This window comes from Lissotriton vulgaris, chromosome 4_1 (genome assembly GCF_964263255.1).
Source record: "Lissotriton vulgaris chromosome 4_1, aLisVul1.2, whole genome shotgun sequence".
NCBI lineage: Eukaryota > Metazoa > Chordata > Amphibia > Caudata > Salamandridae > Lissotriton > Lissotriton vulgaris.
Window position 1 is genome coordinate 2,018,252,689 of NC_141691.1, and position 19,665 is coordinate 2,018,272,353.

General features: G+C 46.2%; 1 protein-coding gene across 1 annotated transcript in view; it reads left to right on the forward strand.

Moving 5' to 3' along the window:
- TONSL (tonsoku like, DNA repair protein) overlaps positions 1-19,665 on the forward strand; it is a 419,298-nt gene that overhangs the window by 212,293 nt on the left and 187,340 nt on the right. Inside the window, exon 11 of the mRNA XM_086966418.1 lies at positions 13,021-13,219. Within this exon, the coding sequence (XP_086822544.1) occupies positions 13,021-13,219 (199 nt within the window). The remainder of the gene's footprint in view (positions 1-13,020; positions 13,220-19,665) is intronic.

The window sequence follows — 19,665 nt, forward strand, 5'->3', positions numbered from 1 at the left end:
CACTGGAGGAAATACTCAATGGAACCAGAGCAGATAAAAATCTTCCTGGGAGCACAGATGGACATCTTACAAAGCAAAGTGTTCCCGAGCAAGAAGAGAGCGGTTGGCCTGGTGAAGGAGACGCAGCTCTACCAGAAGGGGCAAGCTCGGACAGTGAGGACAGCGAGCAAAATCATGGGCATGATGGCATCATGCATACACCTAGTGCCAAATGTACGGCTACACATGAAACCCTTACAGGAATGGCTACAGGAGCAATGGTCACAAGCTACAGGTAGTTGGGAGGATCTAGTGGTTGTAACGCACTCAGTGCAGAAAGAGATGGCATGGTGGAACATAGGGAACATAACAAGGGGGAAGCCTCTGACGCCACCAACGCCAACAGTGACCATCACCACAGATGCATCCCAGAAAGGATTGGGAGCTCACATGGAGAAACTCAGAGTGAGGGGTCTGTGGACACCAGCAGATGCGGTCGGACACATCAATTACCTGGAGTTGAAGACCGTTTTCCTCACTATAAAAGCCTTCCAGACAAAGCTGTACAACCAGAGAGTGTTGATCCAGACAGACAACACAACAGCGATGTTCTACATCAACAAGCAGGGTGGGACACAATCCGCTCCGCTTTCGAAGCTAGCGCAGGAGATATGGACATGGGCCATCCCACTCAAGATAGCCCTGCTAGCCATACATCTACCAGGGAACGACAATGTTGAGGCAGATTGGCTCAGCAGACAGACATCGGCATCCCACGAGTGGGAACTCAATGCACAAGAAACAAGGAGGCTGTTCGACAGGTGGGGGACACAGTCGGTGGACCTATTTGCAACACGCCAGAATGTAAAATGCCGAAACTTCGCATCCAGGCTACCCGGGGAGGGGTCCCTGGGGAATGCCCTATGGATAGACTGGTCGAACACATTTGCTTACGCTTTTCCCCCGATACCGCTGATGCACAAGGTACTCAACAAGTGCAGAACGAGCAACATGACACTGATACTGGTCGCACCGCAGTGGGCCAGGCAGACATGGTACTCGCAGATCATGGAGAGGGCACAGAGTGCACCCCACAGGTTCGGGAGGAGAAAAGACCTACTCTCCATGCAAAACGGAGAGGTGCTGCACCCAGAGCCAGAGAGCCTGAGCCTAGTAGCCTCGCTCCTGAGGAATAGAATTTGTGCATCTGAAACAACCGGAAAACACCCTGAGGGTGCTTCGGGAGGCACGGAGGCCCAGCACACGAAAGTGCTACGTATCAAAATGGAAGAGATTCACACTGTGGTGCAGGAGGGAAAGGCTGCACAATAAGATGCAGAAGGGCTCAACAGTGCTAAAATACCTCACGCACCTGCTCAACAAAAAACTAAGCTCATCCTCATTGAGAGTTCACTTGGCAGCGATAGTCGCTTACACAAGAGGGGAAACATGTAAGAGTTTAAAAAGGGTGCCACCACCTGCATGGAACCTTAACCTAGTCCTAACGGAGCTCATGAAAGAGCCTTTCGAGCCAATTCACAAAGCATCCCTAGAAATGCTAACCATGAAAACAGCTTTCCTGGTAGCAATCACCTCACTGTGCAGAGTGAGCAAGCTACAGGCGCTAACGCTACAAGAACCCTCCATCCAGATTCACAACTATAGGGTGGTAATGAGAACTGACCCACACTTCATGCCAAAGGTGGTGTCAAGGTTCCACATGAACCAGACTATACAAATACCAAGTTTCTTCCAGAAACCAGCCACAAGCGCCGAACGGGCTGTGCACACCCTAGACGCCAGAAGGGCAGTCTTGCACTACATTGAGAGAACAAAGGGACACAGGAAGACAAAGCAGTTTTGTGTCCTTCGCTAACAGTTTCATGGGGAAACCAGTAACTAAAGGAACAATTGCGCATTGGATCGCCCAAACAATACAGTTCTGCCACAAGCGGGCAGGACAGGACCTAACATCGGGGACACGTGCCCACTCTACCAGGAAAAAGGGAGCTACAATAGCTTCCTAGCCAACACACCCATTCAAGACATATGCCTGGCGGCAACATGGGCTTCGGTGCACACGTTCACGAAGCACTACTGTGTGGATATACAGATGAACAACGAAGCACAAGTTGGCAAAAGGTGCTTCAACACATATTCAATAACCAACGCTCATCTTCCACCCAGCCACCACAAACCTGAGAAACCGCTACAAAGTATATGCACAGCATAGTGAATCCAGAAAGATTCACGCTGCAAAACGAATAGTTTCTTACCTGTCGGTGTAGTTTTGCAGCTTGAAGATCTTTTTGGATTCACTAGCGAACCCACCCACCTCTGCCAGAAAGATGAGAATGGAGAGAAAAGGGGGTTTAAACAAAGACAATACTTGGAATAACAAACCTTGGAGGTTAAAGCGGTGAAAATTTTGGTTGAACATTGACATAAATTCGGTAACAGAACAAACACGAGAAAAAAGAATCCAAAGATGGCGCCCAAGAGTGGGTGCTTCCGCAGGAAGCATGCCGACGTCACCGGAAATACACCAAAAGGTGGGACGTCGACGCCCACCTGGGCTACGGGGAAAAAAAAAAAAAAAAGAAAAGACTACGATTCCGGACCAGGCCGTGGAATAATGCACAGCATAGTGAATCCAGAAAGATCTTTAAGCTGCAAAACTACATCGACCGGTAAGAAACTATTCGTTATTCTTCTCTCATCTCTAACAGCTTAAAAATCATTGGTTGATTTGTGGGAAAGGATGATAACAGATTAGCTAGAAGAGTGCAATTCTTCAAGAAAACATGAAATGGACGAAAATGTGAAAACCATGAGTCAGGCTGAAGTTGAAAAAAGGTACCCAACAAGTGAGGGAAAAAGAACAGTTCATCATCTTCGAAAAGAATGGACATTCCTCTTCTGGCTAGACAAATGTAAGTTGTCCCATGACCATTCTACAATTATCAATTTCCTATACTTCAAGATGCTTTTATAAACTGCTCTACATTGTCTCATATTGACTGGATCTTGAGGGGTTCTTTTAAGGGCTCTATGGAGTTTAAGATTATTTGAATGAAAGTTATCATTATAACAATTAAATAATTAAAATAAATGGCAATGTTTAACCTAAGCAGTTGGAGATTGTAAATCAACCAGAGAATATTCCATTTATGACCGAGACCGGTCAAACAGTGAACCACCTTAAGCCTTTATAGGCGGCCCAGAGGGAGGAATTCCAAAGTTGGTAAAACCATTGATAAAAAAATTAGAGGGTACCCAGGTTTCCTGAAGATGATCTCATACTCCGGGTTCCTGAAGATGATCTAATACTACATCATTTAAAAAAACAAACAGTCTTCATTCTCCAATCAGGAAGACAGCTCTGCATTGTAGGAAGGTGGAATCTGACTGCATGGTTAGCCCCACTTTTTTCCTGGTGTTTTTCTGGTGTTCGACTAGTATGACTGGCATCCTGCTTATCAGGACCCCAGTTTATCTGCGTTCTCCCTAAATTGATTGCATGTACTTTAGGTACACTCCAGATTGGATTCTGTGGTATCCTTATAAGTCCCTAGTATATAGTATACTATGTACCTAGGGCATAGGTTACCCAGAGACCTGCCAGGGGCTGCAGCATGTTTTGTGCCACCCCTGAGAGACCATTCAAAATGACACCACAGGTCTACTACTGCAACCTGTGTACGGTTGTGCATGCACCCCTTACTTTGATATAGGTACATTATATCTACCTTATCACTGCACATATAAACCTATAGGTCACCCCTATGGCAGACCTTATCAATCCTGAAGCCAGGGTGCTGGGTTCGGAATATATTCTCTGGGGTTGTTCTGTGATGCAGCCTACCATATACTCTTAAGTGCATTATAACCTAGCTGTAAATGCTAACTTTAAAACTGCTGCATATAAACCTGTTGTGTTTGGTGTCAAACACCTTGGAATCATACCTCCACACCAGTAACTGGTGTAGGAGGTATGATTCCACCCTCCTAGAGGGAGAAATATGACAACACCGGTAAACCCAGTACCAGCTTTCTCGACCATGGCATCACAAGATGGATGCTGCCAGCCACAGACACGCGTCTGCCCTCCTGCTGAGCCAAGCTCGAGCAGGGAAAGGCATGACAATAGGCTTTCTGTCACAGGGAGGTGTAACCACCTCACAGACAGGCTTTAGTGTATTGGGGCTGGGTGGGTGCACTCTGAGAGTGCTTTGATGTCTGCACTCTGGGCACATTTGGTGTCCCTGTGCATAGTCCAGCTCAAACTTGTTGCAGGAGCCATTTGCTCCTGCTCTGGCACGAAACTGGACGAAAGACATGGGTGTAGCTACCCCTCTGTCCTGACCCTCCCAAAGGTGGGTCCCCTGAGTTTGTCCCACCCCTTCCTTGGGTATAAAGTTGGAACCCCTGGCTACAGATATTGTAGGTTTACCTGGATGAAACACTGCTACAGAAACCAAGTACTTTGAAGATCTACACTGCGCTAGATCATTGAAGAATCTCCCTTGGATTAAAGGAGTTACTCCCCTGCTAAGCAGGCACCAAAGACTCATCTGACCGGTTTGCATCTCTGAAGCTCCTGAGGACTCCAAAGACTTTTGCATCACAGGAGGTGGGGTTCCAAGTGTCCCCCAGGTCGACTAGTGTGCTCAGCAATAAGACAAATGCTGGTAACAGTTAATCGGAGCGCACAGCACAATCAAGGTACATGTATGTTCGTAAACAAGTCAAGGTGGTGCTCAGGAAGAAAAAGGGGGGGCTGGTTACCACAGCCCTCAAAGGTTAACCACGAAGTGGTACTGCAAGCAATTCTATATTCCTCCGAGCACTCAATCAATAGTACAAAGTCTTATATGTAGTTTTCACTGATCGATTTAATGTCCAATCTTCCAAGTGTATTCACATCCTAGATTCACCTATAGATATGACGCAGCCAACACGTGTTTCGTCAAGTCCGTAAAACAAATGACTTCTTCAGGGCAATATCATAAAGATTGATGTCCTATAAGTTCCTCTGGTTCAGTACATGTAAATCTCACAAGTTCAGATATCCAAACCAGACTTTAGCTTGTATTTGATCAATTTGTACATGTAGTTCTCCTCGTAAATCCTCACAGCGGTCGAAAATTCATCAACCCATCTATCGAGTAAGTCTTCCTATGGTATATCACGGGTACGTGTCGTAACAGCGTGTCCACGAGTGTAAAGTGGCGTTCTGCAGAACGCCACTTTACACTCGTCATATCTATTGGTGAATCTAGGATGTGAATACACTTGGAAGATTGGACATTAAATCGATCAGTGAAAACTACATATAAGACTTTGTACTATTGATTGAGTGCTCGGAGGAATATATAATAGTGTGCTCAGCAAACCTGAGACCCGTATCCCTCGTGGGGACCGTGCAACCAGTACCCCTGGGCACCGTGTACATTTGCAGAAGCATCTGCTTTCCTGCGACCCCTGAAGCTGTGCTTTGGGCTACTTGTAGTCCAGACCCCGAGCAGTGATTCCACCGAAGATTACCAGCCTACACTCAACAAGTGTTCCGTGGGCTAGTATTTTGTGATTCCTCTCGAGGTAACTTCGCGATCCCTGGTACGTAGCGCTGGGACGCTCAAGGGCAGCCATGCGCTTTAGAAATTCTTTTTCATTCATTTCGTTGTCCTGTGGGTAACTGTGAAGGCAACTTTAACTTTCAGTGGGCTTTCCTGGTTGCTCCAGACGTGCCCTGACTCTCCATCACTTGGGGAGTCACCAGGCCCTTGCTTGTCCTCACAAAAACATCTTTCCTCTGACCACGTGGGTTGCCAAAGCTTGTTGGTGTTCAATCTGGACACTGACCCCCCCCAGCACTCGACATCCTTCGTGGGACAGCTCGCCTGCGGACCTAGGTCATCCTCGACTTTTCCTGGTCCCTGTGGCTGCAGAGTCAAGCTTCACCTCTTTACACCTGAAGCCCCCGACAACGGTGGGCATTCGTCTATCGAGGCCCTGGTCACCCTGAAGTGACACAGACTCTGTCCCCTCTGCTTTCAGGTTCTGCTCATCTCCGATCCAGGCTTGGATCCAACCAGACACTTTTCCTCTTCATGGCAGCAGCACTTTTCAACATCACACCATTGAAAACGACGAAGATTCCCAACACTATTTGACAGCTATGCACCTGGCTTCCCTGGGTTAGGTAACACCAGTATTTTGTTTAAGGGCTATCCATTACCTAATAGCAATTGGTTCCAAAGGAAACCTTTGAATTTGAGATTGCAGAACAATGGCCACAAATTGCTTTTTGAGTACAGGTAATCAATTGGATCTATGTGTTAAAATGTTTCTCAACAAGAGATTACAATTACACCAAAACATAATCAAGTTTAGAGTCGCCAGAGATCGAGCAAGTCCCTTCGGGAAGGCTTTTTGAAAGAGCCCCCAACGTTGGTGGTCCCTGTGATGAAAAGTTTAGTGAACAGGAGTCTGATGAGATACAATTTGTCTCCTGTATGAGGCTATGACTGCTCACACAGGTATTAGCCATAGTTTTAAGATTGATTCAAGTACAGGAAAAAGTCTAAATGTGCACCATTAATTAAGTCTTGAAAAAAAAAACAGATTCATGTTTCTTTTCCTGAGCAATGTCTTTATCAATACCCCCCACTGCAGGTTATAACAAATTACCAATTGTGAAAGCAGGGGCGATCCTAACTTAACCCTGGGTTACGGGAGACCTTTCTCTTCTTGATGCTGCAAAAAGGTCAGAAGAACGTGAAAAGTTTTAATACAAAAGAATACAAAGCATTGGCATAGCCACTAGGTCCTGCCTTTGGGACCTTATAAGTATTTAACCGTGCAGCACATTATCCTGGATGTTGCAGCATCTGCTGTCAAGGACTCCAGGCATGACTCATTACGGTGGATGCAGTCCTTCATTGGCTGCTCATAAAAACCTTGGTACAGATTAAAGTTGGTTCGCTTAGTGCATCCAACAACGCTAAATTAAGTCGCATTAATGCTGTTTTCTTAAGATTGTAGTTGCCTACTTATTAATACCCCTGACACGGTCCTGAACAACATTAGTAAAGTTTTATTTACTACTGCACTTTAGGTACTCTGCTAAGCTTCTTCTAGGACATTGCATTTTAAAACTATTTTGTTGTTTAAAAAGCTATCAGAATCTGTCTATTTCAAACACAAAAATACGAATCTGACGGTTGCCCTGTCAGTGTTCACGCCTGTTTTTGCGGACAATTTTAAGACAGACCACCGAGTACTGATATGAATTTTTGAAAAGTCGCTTGCTCCAGATCATGTGGCATGCACAATTCTTTTTTTAACTTTTTGTTCCAGGAGAAAGCGTAAGGCCACAACCATTTAGGAAGTAACATACTGCAGAGTGTAAAGTACATTTGCAAACTAATCTTTCACATTGGCAGTGAAAACTAGATTTTTGTAATATACATTTACAGGATAAAAACCTTAACTGGCTGATCAGGCAGAGGCAAAATAGGGTGCGTTAAAAAAAGGAAAAAATTGATGAACCACTGAGATATAGGTAGAGGTAGGACATGGCCAGTCACTTGTCATATTCATCCACAACTTAAAGGCAGAATGAGCTTGGGTAGAATGACACATCTCAGGCCGATCTGACATGTGACCGCTGCGTCAGTACTTCTAGTTGTGCTAGTGGTGTTGCCTTGTCTGAAAGTCGTCTGCTAGGCTGTACTTATACGTCACCAATGTTTGTAAAAGACATTACTACAGGGAGTATAGCTGCATAGCACCCCAGCTGTCTAGATATGCATTTTTTATTCTCCTTGGTTTACTCGCAGTCCTGTATCTTGCTGTGGGATTCAATCAATCTAGTGCTTAGTACTGCGGCAGTGGAAGAAATGGAAGGCGGACAAAGATTGCACCATCTTGCGCGTATTTGTTTTTTCTCCTTCTGCTGTGGCTATCCTTTTGGATCGGGTCTAACTACAGTCCCTGTCAATTGCATGCATGCAGTCGTGGGGAGCGCTGAACAGTGGGGCCTCCTCCCCTTATCATTTAATGCCTTCAGGGCCGTCTGTAGAGTAAAGTTCCCAGGAGAGGAGGTTGTCGGTGGGAGAAAGAAGATGAGGAATGATCCAACGAAGCACGAGCAGGTGGATGAAAAAACATTCCAACCGCTCCCCATACACACGCAATACAATCGCATGAGACATGCCCTGCTTCCTTTGTAAAGTAATGGTACAAAAAGAGGGTATGCCCAATGTAGTCACTGGGACCTGGGTGAGAAGTGGTACAAATGTAAAGGGTCCCAGTGTGGAACCGTTTAGGAATAAAGGAAGACACGATAGAAGCTTCAAAAGGACAAAGTAAAGGCAATATGGATTCAATGTTAAGTACTCACAATGAATCAATACACAATATGAGGTTCACAATTTAATGAAATCACACAGAAAGTTCATTAATTTACAGACAAGAAAACAAACAGCAGTGTCCCAGGGAAGAAAAAGGGGGTGGTTTGCAGTGCAAGGAGGGTGTGTGGGTTACAGGGAAAGTAGGCAGAAGGTGCTAGTCAATATGACCTGATTCATACAATGATTACAGAATGTGTTGGCTTATAAATTTAACCCCACTTTACACATGAATGTTCAGGAAATTACATCACATGCCATCAAAGATAACCATTTGGGTCAATTCAACAATATTGTTGGTTGTTGGCAGAAAGAATGGTCGTCGACGTTTCGACCCCCCTAGTTTTACGTGGCAATGTGACCTTAGGCTGGGGTCTTCATCAGGACAGAGGAGGGAGGGGCAAGGAACCTGTGAGAGGGGGGGCAGAGTCAGTAAAGGGATGAGGTGAATAAATTAAACAAAGGAAAAATCAGGCAATTAAAAACCCAAAAGGGGATTATTTACCGTGAATATTAATCATCACTGTCTGAGATTACATGGTAAAGGTGGGCCGGGAGGCTCCTTGCGCGAGAAAGGGAAATGGAATTAGTCTCTGAAAAAGAAAAATCAACCACATTAGAGGGGAGAGGGGTTTTGGCGATTACCACAGTATGCAAATAAGTACAGTGAACTCACTTAATAATGCTACTCGATAGCAAAGGTGACAACAAATAGAGTGCGCTGCCTGGGATCGGTCGGCCACTGCCATAACCTGTAGGGTAGAGGAGAACCAACACTAAGTATGGCGTCAGCGGTTCATTAAATTGTGAACCTCATATTGTGTATTGATTCATTGTGAGTACTTAACATTGAATCCATATTGCCTTTACTTTGCCCTTTTGAAGCTTCTATCGTGTCTTCCTTTTTTCCCAAACGGTTCCACACTGGAACCCTTTCCATTTGTACTAATCCGTACTGCTCATCGTAGCCCTAATTCCTTTGTAAAGTAAAGCTGTACTGCTCATCGTAGCCCTACTTCCTTTGTAAAGTAAAGCTGTACTGGGCGGATCGGAGCCCTACTTCCTTTGTAAAGTAAAGCTGTACTGCGCTCATCAGAGCCCTGCTTACTTTGTAAAGGAAAGCTGTTCAGGGCGGATCTGAGCCCTACTTCCTTTGTTAAGTAAAGCTGTACTGCGCTCATCAGACCCCTGCTTACTTTGTAAAGGAAAGCTGTACTGGGCGGATTGGAGCCCTACTTCCTTTGTAAAGTAAAGCTGTACTGCGCTCATCAGAGCCCTACTTACTTTGTAAAGGAAAGCTGTACTGGGCGGATCGGAGCCCTACTTCCTTTGTAAAGAAAAGCTGTACTGCTCATCGTAGCCCTACTTCCTTTGTAAAGTAAAGCTGTACTGCGCTCATCAGAGCCCTGATTACTTTGTAAAGGAAAGCTGTACTGGGCGGATCTGAGCCCTACTTCCTTTGTTAAGTAAAGCTGTACTGCGCTCATCAGAGCCCTGCTTACTTTGTAAAGTAAAGCTGTACTGCGCTCATCAGAGCCCTGCTTACTTTGTAAAGGAAAGCTGTACTGGGCGGATCGAAGCCCTACTTCCTCTGTAAAGTAAAGCTGTACTGCGCTCATCAGAGCCCTGCTTACTTTGTAAAGGAAAGCTGTACTGCACGCATCAGAAACCTGCTTACTCGGTAAAGTATGGCTGTACTGCGTGCATCCGGGCCCTGCTTACTTTCTAAAAGTACAACTCCAGTCTGAAATACATAATTTACCCAGGTAAAATGTCATATAGGCACCCCCTGCTTCAAATCTGCAATGCACTCCTCGTGCCCTCTCCCTGAAAGTAAAAAGTAATTTACATGTCCCATTCCTGCTTACCATACACAAGTAAACCGTGCTGAACACACCCTGCCCCTGCTTACTCAGCAACAGTGAAACCGTAGCGTGCACCCCCAACCAGCTTTCTTTCACAGACCGCTTCTGCAGCAACGTTCCGTTTAAATACACCGCAAAGGGTTCAGTTAAGGCTCCGGATGCTGTGACTGCTCTAAGTACATGCATAAGAGCATGAGTTTGTTATTACGGGCTTTAAGTTTAAACCCTTCAAAGCAGGAGGCGCTTGATCTTGCCATTTCAAACCTGCGGGTAGTCTGCTGCCCCGCCCAGCGTACAGTTCTGTGAGGCCGCCGAGGGGCAGCTGTGAAAAGAGGCTAATGCAACTGCCAAGGTGAAAATGTAATGTGGTGTTATTGCACTAAGAGTGGAGGAATTGCACAGTGCAAGAAAAGAGTGAAACCGCGCACACGAAGGACTTCATATCATTAAAGGGGCAGCATGAAAGTACAGCGCTTCCCCCAGAATCACTCCACCATTACTAACAACAAGTAGATAGTAACCTGACCCACGAGGAATGCAGCTGCCACCCTGCACGCCGCTGCTCGCTCTCGAGAGCAAAACACAGTTGGAGTGAACATTAAAAAAGAAGGTGGGACATGCACCCGCTTTTAGCCATTTGCGTGCTTTCTTCTTGAAAGACACACGCAAAAGCCAGTCCTATGTGTGGGAGGAGTGAGACCCACGCGGAGTAGTTTAGTGTACTTACAATAAGCCTCGCAGAGCAGCAAGTGGCCCGAGCCAGGTTCTTTCAGTCACTGTTGGGCTACGGCCAGGGCCAACAGCAGGACCATCCGCAGGAAAGCTGAATGCGCTATATAGCACTCTGCAAACGGGGAGAGCCCTGCTTCTTCCAATGCATCCTGGGAGCTGTAGTCTCTCCAAGCCTAGTCCACAAACAAACTGTCAATTTGTACTGAAAAATCCCTCTATTTCCTATGGTGTGAAAAAGAAACAGACCCACCTTTGAAGAAAAGCAAGAGAAATAGACCTGTTCAACTATTCTTCGATGGCGGTACCCAACCTGCTGCCCTGAATCAATCTGATTAATCCGAGAGCGGGCTCCTTGTAATGTCCGTGTCCCCAATACTAAAAGGTCCAAGAACGTCTTGTAAACAAAAGATCTAAGACTTATACTTGTGAGGAGTAATAAGGGGTCTGGAAACGCCAATGGAATGATGACTCTAAGACTGGGATTGTGTAAAGGAAACTTGTTTAAAATAATGGATCAATGTGAGCAAATCTGAAGGCACCAAAGAAAATGAAAAGAGAGGCAGAGAATTTAAATGATATTGAAATCTAGACTGAATCCCCGATTGGAGATAAAATAGCGAAGTACAGAATTTACACAAACTAAACTACTCATAAAACCTTTCCCCCAAAATCTCAGAACCTTTAGGTCTGAGGTTGGCAGCTAGTTCCACAAGCAGGGATTGGAAACATTCCTCATCAGAGTTGTGCAATGACCACAGATTTGTAGAGCAGAAGTGGACTCAATCAACTAATTTTTAAGCTTTAAAAACTGTTCCTGTCCACAAGGGGTTGATCCTATGTAGAGATCTTTTCTAGAGATTTCTACCATAAATCTCCCCTGTCTTTGAGATGTGAAGCTGTTAAAAGTATCTCAAAAATCTCAGTCTGGTTCCAGATTTAATTCAGTAAAAAGGCAAATTCTCCCCTCCGCGTCCAGCATTTCCACATAGTCCTACAGCTTCAGCACAGTAGTTTAACTCCATGGATATTTCAGTAAGATTTCTATATTTGGCTTTACCTATCATTTTGCTAATTGCGGTGGTCAAAATGCATTCTCACGAACCTCGAACTCGCGGACACCGTAGCAACGTTTGCACTTTACTGTCACTGATTGTTCTTTTTGTTAAGTGAATTCTAGAACGTATTATGTTGTTGTTGATATCTTACGGTCCCCAGTTGTTAGATTTCACCATATCAGCATATTTCTGAATATAATTGACTTACAACAGTGTTTTATGGAGAGCTTAACTCACACTTGTCAGGCTGTTTCGGCTTGTATATTTTATGAAGCTACATTCTAACCCTCATTGTGTTTGACACTTTATGGCAGAATTAAGATGGATTGTATTTTCTTTCCAATATTCTGTTGGATCGTGATAATTGTTTTCCCTATGAGATATCGGTGACTGGCTCTTGCTTTCCTCTTAAATTTCTTCACCGTGTTTCTGAAGTATGATTTGAAATGGCAGTCCTGCCGTTGTTCCCACTGTTCTATAGGTGTACTAGATATGTTATGTGTATTAGTATGGTGCGCTATCTTCTGCAAGCGTATCCTAGCACTGAGCAGGTGTACGGGTCTCGTGTCGAGGGAGGGGTGATGAGGGTGGTGCTAAAAGACCCAGATCTTCAGATTCTTGTAGACTTAAAGTAGAGGGGAGGTGTCTCTGATGTGAAGTGGCAGGTTGGTCTACGCTTTAGGATTGAGCTATGAGAAGGTTTGGTCTCCGGCTCTGTTTGTAGTGTGCAATACTACAGCAGTTCTCTAAATGTAAAAGAAAATTAGATATGGTTGCTTGCTATATAGTGTTGTGGTTCGTTGTTTAACTCATGTTTCCCTATACTGATTCACCATTAATCCTTTTTTGCTTCGGAGTAGAGTGTTACTCGCCAAAAAGCTCTTCGACCCCTCATCAGGGGTAGTAAGTGCTATATAAATATATTCCCAATATAATACAATACAATTGTCATACTTCTCTTGGTTCTGTCCACAGCGACGCGTGTTGAAGCAGCTCCACTCGCTGCAGCAGAAATTGGGCTCTCCGAAGGCGCATCACACACAAGATCGGCTGCAGGAGTTCTGCCTGCAGCAGGGGTGGAGCTCGGATGCCGAGAGCGGGGACAGCAGCGAGGAGGAGGAGCTGGAGAACAGTGAACCTGTGGAGGAGAGTGACCTAGAGCTGTCTGAGACCGGTGAGTTAAGCAAGAGAAGGGATTGTCTCTAATCACAGATCAAGTCTTGAATCCTTTTAATAGGATTTCAAATGCGTCTGGTTCATTTTTGAGGTCATATCTTTGGATCCTTGGGCTGTATCCGTTCAGGGAACTGCCCTATACTCTTTGGGCTCACATCTTGGCACTTGACTGCTCAGGGGTAGAGAAGTTTGGCAGTCCAGGCTTACTCTAGGACCAGGTGACACCATAACACGTGACATAGCAAACAAATTGAATGTCAGTCACAGCTAGGTGTTACTTTAACATTATCATCTGTTTACCAATGAGGAAGTGTTTTGCTGTACTAAACGCCGTTTGGTGGTCGTCAGGCAAACTATACATCGTAAATGTGCAGCCAGTCTATGAAGCAGAGATGTCAGTTAGTCGTATAAAAAATGCAGCCACTCTACCCTAGTTTCGGGCAGTTTGGGTACTAGTTAGAACGCTTTGGTGGACTTTAATCTCTTCTTCGTGAGCATTTAAGAAAACGTTACCAAAACTTATAACCCTAAAAAAGGAATAGTGTAGGAAGCTGGCTCTGTACATACTATACCATAATAAGGTACAGTGTGCACAGAATCCAGTGGATCCCCACAGGTATAGCAGAGGATAAAGTAGACAATACCTTACTGTCAAGTTCGTGGGAGCTGGGCTTAACATGTTAGGCTTATCAGAGGGTAGTGTTAAGCATTTGTTTTACACACTCAGGCAAGAAATGATGGCACACACTCAGACTGAACTCAGACCAAATGTTTGTACAAAAAGATGTTACTTTGTTATTTTTTATTACTAGAACCAAGAATCACTTAGTACATGTAAGTTATACTTTTAAAGAATGCAGTGTGTTTTTGTAAATACAGTAAATCCTTTACAGTTTTAGAAAAGCTTTCTATAAATGTCAATCAGTTACAGTTTCTAGAGTTTTGCAACGTTAAAGATAGGCAATGCAATGTAGTGTTTCAGTTCAATGTATTCCTATGGAGGAATACAGGGTTAGTGACTTACACGAATTGGGTGTTGCTGCCTAGATTTCCTGAGTTCTGATCTGATTTGAATAATCATTTTATTAAGACTCACTTAACCTTTTACATTTCGAAGTGCAGATTGCTTGTATTTCAATTGCGCATACTCGCTGTGTTTTAAAATCATTTCTATTTTACTGACACAATTCATGTGCTTGTGGGAAACGATAGGGGCGCTGATACTTGCATAGGAAGCCTGTGCTCGATCTTCCATCCTGCCCGCCCCGGTCCGACTCGGTAGTTAGTACCGTTGAGCGGAGGGCGGGACAGAGAGAGCCAGGTGCTTACGCCCACTGGAGCGGTTAGCGTTCTAGCTGCTGAACGGAAGGGCTATTTAGCCCCCTCGTCGCCAAGAGCGCGCAGGGGTGCGCCTGAGGACGCGCCTGAGACAAGCCAGAGAGATGCCCGTCTGCGCCCGTCCGCAACTGGACGAGCTAGGGGCTATGACCCCTATATCGACAGATAGAGGCTGTTGTATGTCCAAGCGGGTCAGTTATTCAGCTCAAACATTATTTGACCTACAATGTGTTTCACAGTTGGGCTGTGCTAGGGAGGCAGGGTCCCTCCCGGAAGGGCCATTTTCATGCCGGAACTGCCGGTTTCAGGCGCAATATGATTATGATGTTGATTATCCAGTATTAGGGGTGTCTTTCATGGATTCACATGCCTGAATCATTCCCCGTCGTCGAGACGGGAGCCTCCGGTACATAAAAAAGTAATGTCCTATAGACATACATAGAGAAAATAGGCCTAAGGGCCTCCCCTTAGTAGCCTTTCTTAGTCCTTATGTAAAAAGGACCAAACTCTCCTAGTCAGCCAATCAGCTCCGACCTCCCTCTAGAACCTTCCTGGGAGGAGCCTCAGTCCCTCAGATTTTCTACCGCACGTTGTGCTAGGGAGTCTCCTCTGAGCTCTGCTCAGATTCTGTGTATTTTTCAATTAATTTGGCTTTTCTACTAGGGATTATCTTCACATACATTCTTTATCTCAAATAAAGAAGGTATAACAAGGGAAGGAACGGAAGAATTCTGTTTGGAGCCTGCACTTCTTGTTCCAAGAGGTAGCTCTGCTCTGTTCCTCACACTCTCAGACCAAAAGGTAGGTTGCACTTTTTCAAGTGATTTTTGAAGGGTCGTGAAGAGAGGCTGTTAATATGGTTAACGCCAGAAAGGAGGTTACTATTTGCACTTCTTGTTCCAAGAGGTAGCTCTGCTCTGTTCCTCACACTCACAGACCAAAAGGTATGTTGCACTTCTTCAAGTGATTTTTGAAGGGTGGTGAAGAGAGGCAGTTAATATGGTTAAGGCCTGAAAGGAGGCTATTATTTTCTCCAGTTACTGAGATGAGGTGTTGCCCTCAAAGTCTAGGAGACCTTGATAAAGAATTTCCTCAGACTCATTCCTCAGGGTACCATCCTGAGAAGGCCCTAAAAAAGACCGCTCATGGTCTTCCGGGCGCAGTCCTTCAACAATCTCCCCACTCTGTGAAAAAGGAGAGTAAAGGACTTGCCTTTGGAGAAATGTCAGATAACAATGAAGACGTATGAGCCGTCTAAATCGCCTCCTCTGATAAGGAGCCATCGATGTCAAAAAATATAGTGCTTGTCTAAGCGTCGACGATGAGTGTCGCTACCACAGCCTCTGCGTCTATATGGCTCATCTACAGTGCTTGTCTAAGCGTCGACGATGAGAGTGTCGACGGCGACGACAGCGTCGACGATGACGTCGACGACGAGGGAAGACCGTCGACGACGAGACCGTCGACGACGAGACCGTCGACGACGAGCCGTCGACGACGAGGCCGTCGACGGCGGTACTATCAACGACGAGGCCGTCGACGAGACCGTCGTCGACGAGACCGTCGACGACGAGGCCTCGACGACGAGGCCGTCGACGACGAGGCCGTCGACGACAACCTCTAGGAATATCGAATGTGGCTTCATCTACATGGCTGTTCCTCTACGGCGGCATGTCTACGGCCTGCCTACGGTTTCAAGGTTGGCCTCATCTACGAAGGCCCATCTTAGTGGGCGCGTCGCGGCCTGCCTACAGCGTCGACAAGGGCCTAGTCTACGAGGGCCTAGTCTACGAAGCCCTAGTGTTCGATGGCCTAGTTTACAATGGCCTACTCTACGATGGCCTGCTCTACAGTCTACGATGGCCTGGTCTAATGGCCTACTCTACGAAGGCCTAGTGAGTGATGGCCTAGTCGTCTACGAAGGCCTAGTGCTCGGTGGCCTCGTCTACGACGACCTAGTCTAAGATGGCCTAGTCTCTGATGGCCTCATCTACAAAGGCTAGTCTAAAGAGTCGACTGCTTGCCTACGACGGCCTGGCTATGGTATCGACGATAGCCTCATCTACGTAGGCTCATCTTCGAGGACTCATCTACGGCGGTATAGTCATGGACGACATCGTCTGACAACCTGTCTAGTCGACCTGGGCCTTCTCTAAAATGGCCTAGTCTAAGACGGCCTCATCTACGCGGGCCTCGTCTGCGATGGCCTAGCCTACGAGGGACTCGTCTACGATACCCTCGTCTAGGATGGTCTTGTCTATGATGACCGCATTTACGACGGCCTCAGCTACGAAGGCTAGTCTTCGACGGCGTCGTCGCCCTTATCTAGGACGGATCATATATGCAGTCGTCTACGACGGCCTCATCCATGACTGCTCGTCTACGACGACATAGTCTCTGACGGAGATCTCGTCGACGGACTCATAACGAAGGAGGAAATCCGCCAATTCTGTACTCTCCTCTAAAGGGGGTATGGTCATCTATGACTGCTCGTCTGCGATGGCATAGTCTATGACGGCAACCTCGTCGATAAATTCATCGACGGAGGAAATCCACCAATTCTGGACTCTCTTCTAAGGTGGTATGGGGAACTATTCACAGTTTTTCAGACCTCGATGACCTCTCAAGAGCAGGCCTGCTTCTTGTACTTCTCCAGAGACACCTTCAAGAAGGCTGTGAGGTCAATACTGGTTATAAATTACCTATAGTCGGAAAAGGTACGGGTCAGGTAGTACCCCTCCTCTGTATCACTAGTGATCCCTCACACCGGCGTGTTTAACAGGAACTTTCTATGCCGGACTCCGTAGTGACATGGGCAGCCTAGAAAAACTCCGGGGATCCTTCGGCCCCGAGGTCACCTCCTCCGGATGCGGAGAATTTAATAGGGGACAACCTTATGAACAGGTTTTCCTCAGTGACCGTTCTAGCGCTCTTGGTACGCTAGCATGGACAATTGTGGCCTCACTGACCCCATACCAGTCGGAATTGCCAGGCTCATCCGAAGTGGAAGTAAAATGGAATCTGCTATTTGGTGAAGCATTGGCGTTAAACTATAGACTGCGCGAAGAACATCGCTATGGCAGGGTTCCGCCAGTTGGCTGAAACAGCAGTCTTGCGGATCCAAGGAGGGCCCTTTCCGTCCTGAGGTGCAAACGACGGTTGTGGTCAGGCCATATGAGGGCCAGTCACTATTGGCACGATTAGTTAACGAGGCAGGCTATGCGAAAGCTTGGATACTCTTCAGTATATGAACCAGTCCTTTAGTTCAAATGGAGGAAGAAGGTCTTCCCACAAGGGAAATTATCAATTCCAATCTTCCTGCTCTTCAGGCCACAGTGGACCGCAAGGCATTCAGTCGCCGACAACAGCAAAACAAGCACCCCTCTTCTGAGAAATTGTCTTCTCAGGGAACGGACAGCGGAGATATCAAAATATACAGCTGCATCTACGTCTGGATTACGCTGTAGAAAGGAGCTATAGCGAGAGTTCCTCCTCCTCAAAAGGGAAAAGGGTTTTTGTGCTCCCACTCCCTTTTTTTTTATACCCAGAAAAAAGATAAGAGGTGGAGACCAACCTTAGGCTTCAAAGGCTTCAACACACTCCTAAGACAGGCAGTTGTTTTGCATGACAATCCATGAGGTCCTGCAAACAGGAGGTTTACTTCCATATCCCACTTCACAGAAATCGCAAAAAATACTTACGATTGCAGCAGTGACCGGACATTTGCCGTTTCGCGTTCTGCCTTTTGGCCTCAAGTCTGGACCACACACATATTCACGGAATACCGTTCCCTGGGGGCGACATTACTAGGACACCAAGTCCTTCGGTATCTGAATGACTGCCTGGTCAAGGCTTCATCCTTAAAAGACGGTCCAGGTCTCCCAACGCCTGCTTTCAGTTTTTAATGCTTGAATCTCCCAATGCCTGCTTTCAGCTTTCAGTGCTTGAATCTCATCCTCAATCAGGAAAAATCGGTCCTGGAGCCTTCTCACTACATCAGTTTCCTAGGTACATCACTTTCCTAGGTATAACCCTGGACACACGGTCAGCAAAGGCTTTCCCATCTGAGAGTGATCAGGTATCCTCCTGGTTCCCCGCTCTCAACTACGAACGAGACCTCTACAAGAGGCACTATCGAAGCAGTGGTTACTTTCCACAGGGTCATCTTACCACATTGCCGGAGTCCTACAATGGGGAATGTCCTCTCAAAAACTGTCTCAAGGCTTGTCACTCTTACTTCCGGCAGTTCCTCACGTCGTCACAAAATGTGGAGGTTGGTCTCCTATGGAGAAGAAGCTACATATCAATCAGCCTAAACTGCTGGCGGTCTTCCTGGCCCTTCAAACTTGCCTACCAAGAATAAGACGAACAATGACTCACCAATGCGTTCAGCAGGCAGAACCCATCGTGACAGGGAACTGGACCAACAAATCTTTGGCCACATCTTCTCCAGATAATGCACGCCGCACATGGATCTAATTGCGACGAGAATGAACGCCGAATACCCACACTTCGGGAATTGGCTGGAGAATGTATCTCCAGCCGCATGGCGCACTGTCTTTGCGTAGGCCTTTCCACAATTCCCGATGCTCCCATTGTCCTCAGGACAAGATTGGTGGAGCCTGGTATTCTGATTTTACTAGCCCCAATTGGGCCGAGACGACATTGGTTCACAGAACTCCACCGCCTATCCCTGGAGCCGCCGATCCACAGGCGGCAGTATCTATCTCTTCTTACTATGAACGATACGGCAGTTCAACATCAGGATCTGAAGTCTCTCAGGTTGATCGCCTGGCCCCTGAGTTCAAAGTTCCACAATCGGAATAATCCACATGTCTGTAAACATCCTTGCCAGAGCAAGTGCGGATAGCACATAAACATATCCCCGGAAAGGGGAGCGCTTTTGTGTCTGGGGTGTAGACCGGGGAAATATGCCTTTCCCCACATCACTGGTGCAAATATTGCCTCATCTATTACCTCTGCCACAATCGGACCTAACCCACTCCTCCATTACAGTACACTTAACAGCGTTATCTCGTTATAAAAGAATTCCAACGAGCCCATCGCTCTGGTCAAGCGGGTTGATTAAGCAAGTTCTGAAACGAT